Source organism: Eulemur rufifrons, chromosome 23, assembly GCF_041146395.1.
Source record: "Eulemur rufifrons isolate Redbay chromosome 23, OSU_ERuf_1, whole genome shotgun sequence".
Classification (NCBI taxonomy): Eukaryota; Metazoa; Chordata; class Mammalia; order Primates; family Lemuridae; genus Eulemur; species Eulemur rufifrons.
Genome location: NC_091005.1, coordinates 14251085 through 14266579, shown reverse-complemented (window position 1 = coordinate 14266579; position 15495 = coordinate 14251085). Strand labels below are relative to the sequence as shown.

Here is a 15495-nt window from a genome sequence, read left to right as displayed (position 1 = left end):
TGCACTGGCTTGGGTCACTGCCTCTCTCTCCTGCAACTTCCTGCCATGCCTGATAAACTCAGGTTTAAACACATGCCGTCTGTTTTACTTTATTTTCAATTGTGTAAAACTTTGGCCACATTCATCTCTTTAAATAGCTTTTAATTTAAAAAAAAAAAAACTTCCTAGATGTATTAAACTTTTCTTTGTGTATTTTTTTTTTTTCCTTTTTAAATTTCTTTTTGGAAGGATGGATGAATTAACTCCCATTCTGTGGGTCAGTATGGTGCTGTGGCTGACGGGTGTCCAGCACCAACCCACACTATGGAGTATTTGGAAAAACCAAAAAATGGAAGTGTCAATGGAAGTGAAGAACTAATTTAAAAAGTGAATTGAGATATATCCTACCCAGCTACCTACTATGCAGCAGACAGGAGTAAATTCCCCGAGTGAGATCAAGCTAAACAGTTGAGCATTGTAGTGAATTCATGCTTTGTGAATGGTACGGGTCATAGCCCTAGTGGATGTCAGCCCACAAACATCTAACTGGCTTCTGTTTGACCTCTAATTTTCACCATCACTGACTGCTTTGCTACTTCTGGGTTAGTGCTGAGAATTATTTTTTCTCTTTTGAATGAACATATATGTGGGTGGTAGAGTTGTAGAGAAAAAGCATTAAGTGTGCAACCCACTCTAGGTTGAAACAATCATATAATCCCTTTGAGGAACACTGGTGGGTGGAAGTGCGCTTAGCTAATCTACCCAACCACCTTATTGTTGCCAAACACACCCACAGGCCAAGGCATGGCATAACAAAACACTGACAGTCACTCTTCCTCACAGAGGGAGGATGGCATAGTAGCTCAAAAAAAAAAAAAAAAACTGATGAAACCCCAAAACCATGGTTGGGGGGGGTGGGGGCGGCAAAATTACAAAGAAAAGAACTTGGTTGAGGGGGGAGGGAAAGGGACAGAAATTGCACTATTACCAAGCAATATCATTTTTAAAAGCAAAGTTTTCAGAGAAGACCTAGCAGAATTTGACAGGTAAAGCTAGTGTTAAATTGTTAATTGATATCACATAGAGAACCAAAAACAAAAACAATTTTTTTCTATATGATACAGACACAGAGTAACATACAACAGTTAAATGGCAAAAAATATATATATATTTCATAGAGTTACAAACAAGATAAAATAATGGAAAACAAAAAACTGTACAACTTTAAAATTTAAAAATGTTCATCTCAAACACAGGGAGAAATACAAGAATTCTTGTTAAAAGGAAATAGCATGTTAAAACAGTAAATGTTTTGCGTACTTGCTTTTGACACCTTATGCTACAACTGGATACTGGTATGAATAGTTAGATGGTATTCTTTAGTACTTCTACTTAAAAAAACAATTAAAAAAGGAATTTGCACTGTGCATCAGCCTAGTTAGAAATATGTACAACATTTCAGGATCTACTCTTTCATTAAACTAAAAACAAATTCATAAAAATAAAATAGTCCCGGCTAAAAAAGAAAAAAAGAAAAAAGAAATCCATTTTCAGATCTTGGAATGCTCCAGTCTTTTGCAAAGTCGTTGAGTGGCTTCAGCACTGGGGAAAGAAGCCTGAAAGGTGACCAATGGAACCTGCATTCACAGTCTTCAAAGTTCCCTTTTGAAACATAAGGAAGAAAATGAAGGGGAGAAGGATTCACACTTTCAGGGCAAGGGGAGATTGTTTCTGTTGATGTTTGGCTATGAAAGTGAAACAGCAAAGCATCTATTTGTCTCCAAAATCTATGTTTTAGCAGCACAAAGTTTTCCTTTCAAAGTTCAGACCTTTTTTTTTTTTTTTTAAAGATGAGAAAGGGTGTGTGTTGTGTGTTACAGGAATATGGATATTTAACATAAACACAAGTGCCTCACATACAGTTCCTTTTTTGCTTTCTGTACGTTGCTATCTGCTGCTTTGTTGGCTGCGCTCTGGATCACTTGCCGCTCAGACTGCCTAACACAAGGACAAAACTTTGAAGTAAAAAATGTGTCTTTTGGTATATGGAATTGTCATTAACAGTTGCCTCTCTGCTTGCAGAAGAAGCACATAACAACCTGGGAATCTTTTGTTTTACTCTTTTATTAAACTAAGTCTTGTTTGTTTAAATCAGAAACAAATTCTCAAGTAACAAGAACCCTTTCCCTTTTCTGCATCAGCAGTGAAAGGGTGTGTCTTTGGATTTTATTTAAAGCATGAAATTTCTTTTTCTGAGAGAAGAAAGAAAAAACACAAACACAAAAACCAAACCCCTAACCAAAAAGTTTTTTTAGAAAAGAAAAGCACACAGCCAAAGCCAATTACACAAACTGAAAAACCAATGCTTTAGTATAGGAAAGGACTATTTGAAGCATCTACCAAACGAGGAGGAGTACAAGCCAAAAGAAAGATAAATAAAAAAATAAATGCACAAGGCTAACAGACATAGGTAACTAGAATTGTATGCCTTTAAAAAGTTTCAACTCCCCAACCAAAAATAATCTGTGAGGATCCTAATGACCCCTAGAATCCCTTGAAATTCTTTCTTTAGTTTTATAAAATAATTTTGCAGCTACCCTCTAAGAAATGAAGGCAGCTACCTTAAGTGGGAGATTGTAGGGTGGGAGGAGGAAAGAGAAAGTGGAGTTAAGGGACAAAGGGGAGAAAAGCTTAGGTGAATCAACGGATTGCAATCTATCTGCTAGGAATGAACAAGACAACATCAAATGAGGAGCTGTCAGCTGGACCATACAAAAAGCTAAATGTACACAAAAGTTTTTTTTTTTTTCCTTTTAAATCTACCATACCGCTTCAGTTCATTTCCAATGCAACAATCTACTCAACACCAAAAATGGTCATATCTATCATAAATACAGAAAGTCAGTTTTTAAAACTTATTTTTTTTTTAAGCTACAAGTCCTCAACACTCTTTGTGTGTGTGGGTTATTTTTTTTTTCTTCTGAAAGTGGGAGTGCTTAACTTTTCCCCTTGAAATTGGCTTCAGCAGAAAAGCTATCCTTAAAAATCCCCAGAAAGCTAAAGCAGTTCACATTGTTTTTCTCGAATACTTTCTGCCCGTTTTTAAGTTAACAAAACAAAAAATCTTTTTCTGGAACCAAAAAAAAAAAAAAAAAAACCAACCAAAAACAAAAAAACCCCAAAAAACAAACCAAAAAATAATATATATAAAACAATGATTCTGAAAACAGAACAAAGTGTGAGCGATTGACCTGAGAATAAAAAGACATTACATTTCTTTTTTTCTTTTAGCAAGCCATTGGTATCTGAATGCTAAGATAGCAAGAAATTTAAAACTGTAACAAGGTGGACTGCTTTCCCATACAGTGCATGCCGGGCTCCTCTGTGCTATCAACATGGGGCGTTTATTGAAAAGGGGCAAATATACAAGGGGTTTAAGCTCCAAAGACATTAGGGAGGCCCTGCGGACTTCTGTTTCCCAGACCAATAGTACCTTCAAAAGGACACAATATAACAGGGGTAGGTTTTTTCTTTTTTTTAATATTAAAAGAAAAAAGAAAAGAAAGACAAGAATGTAAAATCACCGGCATAGATAGGTATATGGGAAAACAACCCACGCTTTTTCTTTTTTTTTCCTTTTTTTTTTTTTTTTTGGTTAGAAGCTTTGGAATTGCAGTTAGTCTATTTTTGAAATTGGTTTATTAATTTTTGTATTTAAATTCATTTGTTTGTATTGTTCATCTTCAAAGCTTACAATCTGAAGGTGTCCGTTCCTACACTGGTCAGACCACTGTCCTTGGGGCAGCTGGGGTCTTTGGGACCCTCCACCGGGCTCGCCGGTCCGTCGGACTTTTGGCTGAGATCCGTGTCAGACTCCTCCGAATAGTCGTCTGTTGGCATCGAGGGCTGAACCCCTGAGGTGCTGCATGAACTTGAGGTAACCGTTGAAGATGAGGAGAGAGGAGGAAAAGAAGGGGGCTTCGAGGCCGAAGCCCGGGAGACCACTTGCGGCCAAGACTTCCTGGAGGCGTGGGGGGAAGCGGAGGAGGAGGACGAGGAGGGGGCGGCGGCCGACGGGGGAGGGGGGCTGTCGTTTGAGTGAGCGGCAGACTGCGAGGTAGATGCGGTGCTAGGATCGGGGAAGCAGGCAGAGTGAGGTAATAAACTAGGGTGCTCTTTGGCGTTTCTTGCTGCTCTCGTGATTGTTCTGTGTTTGTGCAAGGCCGACTCGAGATGTTGACTCAGAGCTTCCTCCCCACAGAGCGCGCTCTCGCACGCCAGGCAGTGGTACGAGCCGCCACCGCCGCCGCTGCTGCCGCCGCCACTGCCGCCGCCGGTGGGGACGTGAAGCACCATCTCTTGCAGGTTCACCACAGACTGGCCGAAGAAGCAGAGGGACTTCAGGTGGCTCCTCGCCGCCTCCTCGTCGCCGAAGCCCGCCTGGCACTTGCGGCAGACCAACTTGTACTGCACCTTTGGAACAATGAAGGGGTCGTAGAGGGAGTCCGCACTTTTGCTTTCTGCTTCTGGCTCTTCAGGGGGTTTCGGCAGGAGGGGGGACACCTCACGGGGGGCGTTTTTCTGCTCTTCTGGTTTGGGGGATTCTTTGGCAGGGTCTTTGTCTGGGGAAGCAGCCCCCTGGGGGACTGGGGTTTGGCTTGCTTTGGGCTGCTGCTGCTGCTGTACTTTTTGCTGCTGCTGCTGTTGTAGTTGCCGCTGCTGCTGCTGCTGGATCGCCTCCTGCAGACTCTGCTGGTATTGCTGGTACTGCTGCAGTAGGGAGCCCGGAGACAGCCCCATCAGGGCCTGCGACAGTGCAGGGCTGTAGGGGAACAGGCCTTCCATGCCATACATAGGCTGCAGGTACCCACTCTGCAGGGCGCCAGGGATCTGGGGGGCGTAATAAGGAGAAAAGCCTGGTACAAAGTAAGGAAGGAACTGGCTCGTGAGCAACGCTGTGGGGTCCGAAGTCAAGGCTGCCTGCAGGGCCTGCAGCTGAGCAGGGTCCACCGCATACTCCATGGCCGGCAGTGGGGCTGAGATCGTGGCTGCAGTCGCCGGGGGGGCCTCTCCTTTCTCCTTCTTGGGGACAGGCAGGGGTTCCCCTTTCCCTTTGTGCGCCTTTTCCTTCTCCTTTACTTTCTCACTGTCTTTGTCCTTGCGTTGCTGCTGCGGCAGGAGCTGTGGCGTGGGTGGCGGCTGGGCTGCTGGCGGCGGGGGAGGCTGCTGCACCTGTGGCTGGTGCTGCTGCTGGGATTGGGGGGGTTGCTGAGGGGCCATCGCCATGGTGGCTTGTGCTGGGGTCGGGGAGCTCAGCGATGCTGAGGACGGTTTATTTGGTAATCCAGATGTGGGGAGGCCAGGGGAAGGAACTGTTGTGCTGGGCAAACCCATCAAGTTCGGCTTAGGAGACGTTAAAGCTGGAAGGAATGGAGATAGAGAAATCACGGGTCAGTTTGGGGTGGTGAGGCTGAAGCTCAGGACATTTATCGGTGTGACAGGCTCTCAGTTTGAGATGTCAAGGTTTAAACCGGAAGGATCCTCTCAAAACCAATGTTTTTAACAGAAGTCTGCCAGGCTCAGGGCTGGATAGCCTTACTCTAATAAGAACCCGGTCCTGGGCCAGCTCCCACGCTTCCCCTTTCAGCTAAACAACTTCCAACACCTTCCTGCCCAACATGCCACACCCTCTAGTTCACGTGGGCCAAGCATTCCCAGCTACCATTCACTCCACCCAATGCACTTAGTCTAGAGAACCCCAACTTAGCTGTTTCCAGCTGGGACCCATCAAAGCTTCACAGAAATAGTACAACCATGACCCTTCACCCCCAGAAGTTGTCTGGAAGAGAGAGGCAACAGAAGACAAGGAAAGCAAAAAACCTGGCACGGCCTCGTGGATAAACAAAACAGACTCTGCATATGTTCCTCTTCTCTGACCTCTGCTGCTACAGCTGAATGGATGCTTTAGGAGGGCAGAGAGAAGATGATGAATAGGAAAGTGTGGAGGAAGTGCCTGGGAAGAAATAAAAACAATCTATTCCAGGAAAATTGCTCCTAGTGCTGTGGCCCAGCTGATCTGCTTGAACAAGTCTGTTAAACAGTGTAACCATCTAGGAATAGGACTCTGGAGTCTTCTGGAGAAATGACTACCTTCTCTTCCTGCCCCTATTTGAATGATACACGGAAAAGCAGTGGGGCTGTAAATACTTGAGAAACCAGCCACACAGAGAGGAGAAAAGCAGTATCACAAATGGAACAACTCAAGGTGCTGACACTGTCGATTCCCAAGACACTACAAGCTACCCCAAGCACCCCTGCTTATGGGTAGCAAAGATCTCTGTGTCACCAGGCCCAGTCTACCTCTCCCTGCAAAGCCTTCACCTTCACCAGAGCTTGAGATCCTCCTTCACCCACAGGTATCTCCTGGTTTGAGTCTTCTGTGCCAGGGTAATGGAAGAGGGTGTTGCTGCTGACGGTACGTGAAGCTTCAGGTGTAGTAAGACTAGCAAGGTAGTAGAGAGAGACAGCATGGGAGGTGGGTAGACAGAGTGTTCTGGATGATGAAATGCTGAGAAAAGGCAGGAGTTGGGAAGAACTCAGAGGCAACAGCTCTCAGAACACCTCTAAGTTCACCACATCCAAAAACCTTACTTCAGAGGACATCAAAATGTAAAATCAAAAAAATCTCACAGCCCTTCAATAGTTCATTTGGACCACCTGCTACCAGAAAGCTGGCATAGGGGTTCCATAATATGACAGTGTCCTCGTGAGAAAAAAACACTCTGAAGCCCAGACCTGGGTAAAGACTACGTTAATTTCCAGCTATGGTGGTACAGTGCTCACTATTAAAACCCTCATATTTAAGATGAAAAGAACAAGATTGCTTCAAGTTGCCACACCCAGACAAACATCCATTAATGAGGGAGAGCTAAGGAAGACGTATCCTTCAGCATCACATCATCCAGTTTCCTCAATGCACGTCAGAAACCAGAGGAGAAGATGTGGCTGACTGTATTTGGAAAAATTTAGTAAGGGCTTCTTGGTCGAATTGGCACAGGCAAGGTAGAGACACAATGGCTTACGGATTCTAAACTTGGGCCGTGGCTCTTTCTGTCTGTCACTAGGCAACGAGCCTACTCTACATTTTAAGTTTAGAGCCAGAGCCAAAAGCTCAGTGGGGCAAGAAAGAAATGTCTAGTGATTTCACCATCCCATGGCTGCAGGCTTTTAGGGGAAAGATTCGGGTCAGAAGGCCTTAAAGTGACTTTGTGTATCTACAACTAATGGGCTACATAAGGAGATTCAAATTTTAAGAAATGTTTTCGGAACCGCTGCTATTTACCAAGCTCTGCACTAGCCACACTAGAGAGAATACCTCAGTACACTCTTCTCACAGTAATTCTGTGACCTTGGATTTCTGATTTGTAAGATCGGAATCGAGCAAGGTACTTCATCGTCCTGAGACTTGATCACACACCTCTGGAGTCAAACTGACCCTATGGGGATTATGGCCGACTCACTTGGGGTGTATGACCTTGAGCCCATTAATCAACCTCTTGGAACCTCAGCTTTCCACAATAGATGGCTGTAAGGATACAATGAAAGACTATATGGAAAGAGTTTAGCATTGGACCGGACATGTAATTGATGCTTAACAAATACAAGTTCCTTCCCTCCCATTCCAGATCCAGTGCTCCTGAGAGCTGTGGTTACAGTCAGGTGATCGTAACTGGGGCATGTCTGGCTGCCTCGGATGATTAAGAGCATTCCTTTCTATCTCAAGTCCACTCTAAGTGGTTAGAACCTGAGTAGCACTAAACATATACCTGTTGACTGACTGGCTCATATTGGGTGCTGTGGAAGAAGCACATAGCACTGGGAGGCCGAAGGCCTGGGCAGGAGCTCTGGCTCCTACCCTAGCTTGTTGAATGGTCTTGACCTCTCTGGGCCTCAGTTTTCTCATCTGTAAAACAAGGGGAATAGATCAGACATTCTGATTCTACTTTTTTTCACATTATTATGATACGTTGGGCCTTCCCAAGGTCCTGGGCTTCAAGGATAATTCAGTGCCTGGCCACTTTCCATAGTATGTTTGCTGGCTTATGTCTAGCTGACTTTTGCATCATTTTGTGACATTACTTGTGAACACATGTAAGTAACAACTTCTATGTCTTAATGCCCTTTTTTTTCTCTTTGAATAAGAAACTGGGACCAGGAACGCAGTAGCCGCATGTTCTATAAACCACCATGAAAACTGTAAAACATGGAATTAATTCAACTGGAAACTAGGACTGCTCTGGGAAGCAGCAGAGCTGCTTCAACCCCTGGGAACAACAAATTTTGAAGGCAAAGGAGGCTCGCTGTGGGGTTCTCTGCTGGTTAATGCAGGCTGTTTGGGGGCACCTGCTGACTAAGCCTCACAGAACCCTGGAGGTTAAGGTCCAATTTGGGAAAGATGGCTGGATCCAGAGAAGATGGGCGAGCACAGACAAGGAGAAAAGAGCAAGGTACACAGGAAGAATTGCTAAAACTCCCTATGAAGTGAGAATACAAGAGTACCAAGTTTGTATGATTCTAAATGGGAAGGAGTGAGGAAAGGGGAGATGGACAAGAGGAAATGAAGGGGTGACTACGGACCCCTAAAATAAGCATTAGTATTTTGGCCTGGAGGACTAACAGAAACACATGGTCTAATATAAGATTCCTGGTCAGTGCCTTCAACTGAAAGGCAGTCTTGGTAGAAACCAACAGAGCCACTGTTGTTCTGGCTAGAAGAGAACCCCAGCAGTACGGATCTACCATCTCAGAGCTTCTTCCATGCCAGGCCTGGAAGTTCTTCAATACAGTACACACCCTGGTTGTGCTACTGAACATAGGCCAGAAGAGTGGCTTCAGAAGAAACCGTTCCAACCAGGAAGTCCCATCCCTGAACTAGGAAGGCAAAGAACCACGTCCACAGCAGCACTAGGGAGACTCAACAAAACGGAAGCTTCCCCTATGCCAGCACTCAGAGGGTTTGGATGGTAGCCACATAACAAAATACTAGATGGGCAGCTATTTAACCTTGGAAAGAATCACCTAGAGCAGAACCCACCTGTGTTGGATGGAGTAAAGCCTGGTAAAGAGGGGCTGTTGAGGCCAGGGAGCAACACGGGAGGAATACCCTGGAGCGCTGGATATGCTGTAGGAAGGTTAAGGGCCTGAAGAGGGGTGTTGTCAAACATCCCTTGCTGCTGAGCTGCCAGTCCAAGGACCTCATTGGCCTTTTTAATCCGGTCCAACTCTTGTTGAGCCATCAACTGGCGTACAGTGGCTGGGTCAAAGTATTCTTTCTCCTTGTCCAACTGGCTTCCAATGGTATCTTTAACTTTGGAGATATGCTGTTGGGAAAAGATATGGTCACGTACAGACAACCGAGCGCTGTACTTGATGCCACACAAAGTGCACTCTGTTTTGGGTCCCTCATAACTCGTTTGGTTTATACCAAAATGCTTGGCCATGCTTAACTTGGACTTCTTTTCTTTTGCTCGGGCATTCTGGAACCAGACCTGAACAACTCTCTTTGGCAGTCCAATGTCATTGCCCAGGACCTCACACTCTAGCATAGTGGGCGTCCTGTAGTCATTAAAGCATGACTTGAGGACCTTCAGCTGCAGATTGGTCATCTGAGTGCGAAAACGTTTCTGCCCGGGCCGATCCCCGCTGTCGCCAGATTTGCCTGCAGATCCACTTGCACCAGGACTCGGGGAGCAGGGGTCTGCAAGGCTTGAGGTTTCACTGTAGTCCACTGTACCTTCATTGTCATATTCCTTGCTATAAAAGCTCGGGGCTGGGCTGACCAGGCCAGATGACAACCGATCTTCATACTCGGACATTGCCATCATGGCTGCTTTGGTCAACCCTTCGCTGGGTGCAGAAGAGGATTTGGTTTCAGTTGCTATTCCCGTCGCACTGTCGTTGTCTGCATTGCCCTCATCTCCAGTCGTGGTGTCTGTGATTGCTGTGTTGACGGAGGAACAGTCGTCATTGTCCAGCTTCGTTTGGTCAAAGTTTAGATTAACTGAAGACATGGAGGGGCTTTCAAAGTCTTCAATCCCCTCCACCTTGATGGAAGAAGGGCTTAGAAGAGTTCTGGGAGACAACTCCATGGTTTTACTCACAGGTGAGAGGGGGACACCCTGACCATCACTACCGCTCGGGGGTAGGTGGGAAAAGCTAGTTCCATCAAAAATATCTCCTTTCATCTGGAGTCCCCCATCGCAGTCTAAGAGCATCGCAGACAGAGTTAGGTTGTAGCCAGCTCTCTTGGCTTCGTGCCAGTGACGGGACCGGATGTGAGCCTCGAGGGCAGTCTTGGCTTTGAAGAGTGCTCTGCAAAAAGGGCATCTTCTGTGGGCCTGCGCCGGACCCACAGCCCGGAACTGTCCTTTCCTTTCCCGAGCTCGGGTGTTCTGAAACCAGACTTGCACCACACGTTTCTTCAAGCCCACCTCGTGCGCAATGTGATCCAACATCTTTCGAGTTGGATTGGAGTCCAGTAGATACTTTTGGTAGAGAATTTCAAGTTGTTCCGGAGTAATAGTTGTCCTCAAGCGCTTGTCTCTCTGAGGCTCTTCTCCTCCTGTCCCGCTGTCATTTTCGCCAGGGCTCGCGCTAGCCTTTTCCTCCAGCTTCCTCTTGAGGGTGTTCATCGTGGAGGTTGGAGTTGAAGGAGAAGTGGCTGAGCTGGCAGGAATCTGAGGGATGGCCCCAGAGAGCAGCTGGCTGGCCAGGAGTGGGTTACTGGGATCGAACAGCATGAAAGGCATATCCAGTGACCTGTCCAGAAACTGGGGGTGGATGAACTGGTTCTGCGCGCTCAGGAAATGGAGCTGCTGATGCTCCTGCCAGTGTTCAAACGATGGAAACGCCAACTTACACTGGTCACACTGGTAGGGAATTAGCTGAGGAGGTAGGTTTGCCAACTGCTGAGGAGTGGACGTGTGGAGGGGCTTGAGGGGCAGGTGGGAGAGCTGGGAAGGGCTGGGGCTCGACTGGGGCAAGGGGCACTGAGGGGGTGGGACTTGTGGAGGAGGCTGTGGCAAGGAAGGCGGGGAAGCCAGCTGTGGGAGCTTCTGCTGGGGTGCGCTGGTCTTCTGCTCGGGCTGGTCTTGCTGCTGCAGCTCTGCCTTTGGTTGTCCTTGCTTTTCTTGGGTTTGGTTTGGCTGTGCAATGGGAGGGTCAGCCAGCTTTGGTTTCTCATCACTCGCCTCTGTTTTTGAATTGAAGGTGGCCAGTTCGTCAGCCTCTGCCGTGAGCTGCAAGAAAGCGGAGGAAGCTGTGTTATTGGCTGGTGGTGCCGGGGCGCTGTAAGCCTGTGAGGGCATCGGGGTGCTGCAGGAGGAGCTGGTGGGCGTCAGGATTTCCATAGCATCCATGGAATCCTCATTTTGGCTGTCATCCTGCCCCTCCTCATCCTCATCCTTGTAACACAGCTTCTTCTGGTGCTTGATAAGATCAAAGATGCGCTGAAAGACCAGGCTGCATTTTTTGCACTGGTAGTTCAAGTTGCTCGTTCGAATGTATCTATCATTTGTAAGCTCACGCCGCTCTCCGTCTTTGCCCTCGCCCTGATTTTCGTAATTTTTTCTGGCCTTCTGTCGGGCATTCTGAAACCACACCACTATGACTCGGGTTGGAAGGTTCAGTAAATTAGAGAGCTGCTCAAATTCATCATCCTTTGGGTAAGCATTGGCATCAAAGAAGTCCTGCAAGACCCTCAGCTGGTAGTCGGTAAACCTCGTTCTTGAAGACCGCTTGCTTCCCCAGTACTCCTGCTTCTGAGGTTCCGGCGAAGGGGGCCGGGAGTCGATCTTGAGCTCCTCCAGGCTGGTGATGGGAGGATTACTGAAGTTGTAAGGGGAGTCCTTGTTACGCTGCCGCTCTTTGAAGAGTGTGTTCCTGAACCAGTGCTTGATCACTTTCTGGGGCAACCCGGACTTATCTGCCATCTCTTTGATTTGCTCTTCACTGGGCGAGTTGTTAATGTCAAAATACTGCCGCAGGACTCGGAGCTGGTCATCTGTGATCCTGGTGCGAGGCCTCTTGTTCTGCTGCTGGAGCAGGGTCGGATTGAGCTGATGCTGGTAGAGCTGGGCCAGGTCCGCAGGCAGAGGCTCCACAGGTCCCAGCTGAGGGGGCAGCTGAGCCGGCAGGGTCTGCAGCGGCATGGTCTGCATCATCAGTGGCGAGAAGATGGGCAGCTCCATGGGCATGGAGAGCTGGGTGAGCGGCACGGACGGCTGGGCCGGTGCAATCGTTGGAGAAGTGATGGGTGGGGCTGAGGCAGGAATGGCTGGCGTGGACACCGGCTGAGGCGGGGCGGCAGGGAGGGCAGGCGGTGGGGGTGGAGGAGGAGGGGGCGGTGGCTCTGGGGTCTGGGGCCTCAGGGGGTACAGTTTATCGTAGTGCTCTCTGTACTGTTTGGCAAACCTCTCTAGCTGTTTAAAGGGAAAGTAATTCTGATGAACGTGCTCTTGATGACTCTTTAAAATCAAGATGTTGGAAAACAACTTGCCACAGGAGTCACACTCCAGCTTTTCCAGGTTCTCTCCCTGCTCAGTCTTCCCATTCTTTTTCTGCACCTTCTGCTTGTTCTCATTATACTGAATGACCAGCTCAAAGCCAAAGTTCTCCAGCAGGGCCTTGGTGGCGTTCCCTCTGGCATCCGAGGCGATGCGTGGAGGGAGCATGGAAGGCTCAGAACTACCCCCTGGTGCCAACTCTCTCTTCTCTTTGGCCTTCAAGGCATCTGGCAGCGATTCCTTTGGTCCTAGGTTGCCCTCTCCCACCTCAGCACCATCTCTCTCTCTCTGGCTTTCTTTTTCCTTTTCTTTGATGACCGACTTGTTTTTCTTTTCAGGGTGCTGGCTCGGCTGAAGCAGGGCAGAGTGACTCTGGGGTAGAGACAGCTGGCTTTGCTGCTGCTGCTGCTGCTGCTGTTGTTGTTGCAGGATCTGTTGGTGGCTCTGCTGTGGGATCTGAACCTGAGCCTTCAGATCTTCGAGCAGGCCAGGGCCCGTCCCCGTCAGCGTCAGTGCCCCACTGGTCACGGGCAAGCTCACCTCAGGGTTGAGCTGGAACTCAGCACTGGGGATGTAGAAAGGGAAGAGGAGATGCTGCTGCTGCTGCAGCTGCAGCAGGGTCTCAGTGGTCATGGGGAAGTGAGGAAGGAGGGTCGGGTTAAAGAGCTGAGACTGGATCAGTGCCGCCTGCTGCTGCAGCTCCTGCTGCAAGTGAGCTTGCACTTGAGCCTGGGCTTGGGCCAAAGTCTGTGCTTGCTGCTGCTGTTGCTGCTGCTGCTGCTGCTGCCTAGATGCAATCATATCTGCTAGTTTCTTCCGATTGGCCTCCTTGGGCTCTGAAGGAGAAGCAAGGCTGGCACTGATGGGATTCCCCAGGGGTGGCATCCCCACACTTTCAGTGGGCACCTGGCTCAGTAAGCTGGAGCTCGGAGCCATGCCAGCACTGCTTGGATTGGTGGTGGTGAAGGTGTTACTGCCACAGGTGCTCACAGGACTTGGTGTGGAGGAGCTCAGAGAGATACTGCTGCTGTTCCCAGTCCCATTGCTACTGCCACTTGCAGCCTCCAGCTTGGCTGCCCGGGCCTTGGTTTGATGCAACACAGACCTCATGTGGATCTCCAGAGTGGAACTCTGGCTATAGGCCACGTTACAAGTGTTACACTTAAAAGGTTTGTTGTCTGGGCTGCTGGTGGGTTCTGGCTGACCAGTTGCTGATTCTTGAAGGGCTCTCTTTAACTTATGCAGGTGGGAGACAGAATTATAGTGCACTAGCAGGATATTCTTTTGAGTGAAAGATTCCTTGCAGACGGTACACTTGTAAGGGCGAGAAGGGTCTAGAAATTTTTCCATCGTGAAATTGGGGCCTTTTCGGAAAGGTAGTGCTCTCTTTGGCTCTGAGCCTGAGTCTTCTTGGACTGACCCAGAGTCACTGCCTGTTGGGCTCTGTTTATCTTCCAAGTCACTCTCTTCCTCCTTGTCTTCCTCAACAATTATGGTGTGGTCCTCGGCCAAGGTGGGGTCTCCCATTGCCAGGAGGTCTCCATTGGCCAGAAGGCCACCATAAAGCTGCTGGATGTCGGCCTCACTCAACTCCAGGTGGCTTGTCTCGAGGTGTTTCTTCAGAGCCTGGAAAGTTCGGAAACTGCGCTGACAAAGACAGCACATGGTGGCAGCTCTGATCACGTGGTACTGAGAATGAAGCTGCAGCTTTTCAATGGTCTTGAAGGCCAGGCTGCACTGATTGCAGCGGTACTTGTACACATGGCGATCGGACACAGGGAGCTGAGGCCTCTTGGCATGCACCTCGTTGAAATGCGTCTGAAGAGCAGCAGAAGTTTTGAAAACCTGGTTGCACCCCTTCTTCCAACAGAGGAAGCCTGAGTCTTCCCTCACAGAGCTGGGGTCAGCAGGAGAGGGTTTCAAATCTCCGCTGTGCTCGGTGCTTGCAGATGGCAAGATGTTCTTTCCCAGATCCTCTGAGGTTTCTGTAAAAAAAAAAAAAAAAACAAACCCAACGATAAAGAAGGCTTTGTTTCAAGGATGGCACCCAGAATAGTCTACCTGGCGAGGCCTCACAAACACACAGTCTGATGATGAGGGAAATGCCCAACCTGAATGACAGAACCTCTGCAGACAGCCTCCTGCTTTCTTTTGTTCCCCCAAGAGAGTACATATTATAAACCGGGTGCACATGAACAGAGATGGATAAAAGGAAATACAAAAAGTTTCAGTTCATAACAAACCTGTGTCACATCACAGATCTAACAAACAGTATTTAATTGCTTGACTCAGAATCCTCAATTTCTCAAGAACTGGTTTGAAGGTTACTGATCTTACACTAGATTCCCCTTTAAGGTTCATCTTTTATGTAATAAAAATTTAGCAAAGTGGATCTGAAGTATAGGATATATGAATTAATGCTGCCTTAAGTTGTAGGGAATTTATGAAAACTGTCATCTGTTGTTAGAAATTAGGGAATATATCTATGTTAAGCATTTAGTTTATTGTTGTAATATGACTCCTGACTGACTGCCATATATATTCAATATGCAATGAATGTTCAAGTGGTCAATTATTAAAATACACGAACAATTGTTTGTCTACAATGAGATCATCATGCCCATAAATACCCTGAACCGTTTTCTGATCATTTGTCCACTGCCTCAGATGGAAAAATCACAAGGGAGGCAGCCAGGCAGTAGTGTGGCAGAACTCTTCCCCACTTAAATATGAGGTGCTTATAAGAGGTGAAAGATAAAGGACACCTCACAGAGGTCCAGTGACCCATCTCGCTAGGAACCACTGTGTGGCACCAGCAACTGCAGCACACTTGTCTAACACCATGTTCTTTCCAAATGCACCTCTGTGTTCCAAGCTAAGGCAATCTCAGAAGACTCAGAGAAGAACGCTGCGTAGAAGCAGCTCCTAGAAAGACAACTAATCCAGTGTCCCT

At 47.6% G+C, this 15495-nt stretch overlaps 1 protein-coding gene across 1 annotated transcript in view; it reads right to left on the bottom strand.

The window, feature by feature from the left end:
• Positions 1 to 3692: 3692 nt before the first annotated feature.
• ZFHX3 (zinc finger homeobox 3) overlaps positions 3693 to 15495 on the bottom strand; it is a 224422-nt gene continuing 212619 nt past the window's right edge. The window contains exons 9-10 of the mRNA XM_069497887.1: positions 9074 to 14527; positions 3693 to 5399 (exon numbers count right to left, since the gene is read on the bottom strand). Of these exons, the coding sequence (XP_069353988.1) occupies positions 3730 to 5399; positions 9074 to 14527 (7124 nt within the window). The 3' untranslated portion in view covers positions 3693 to 3729. The remainder of the gene's footprint in view (positions 5400 to 9073; positions 14528 to 15495) is intronic.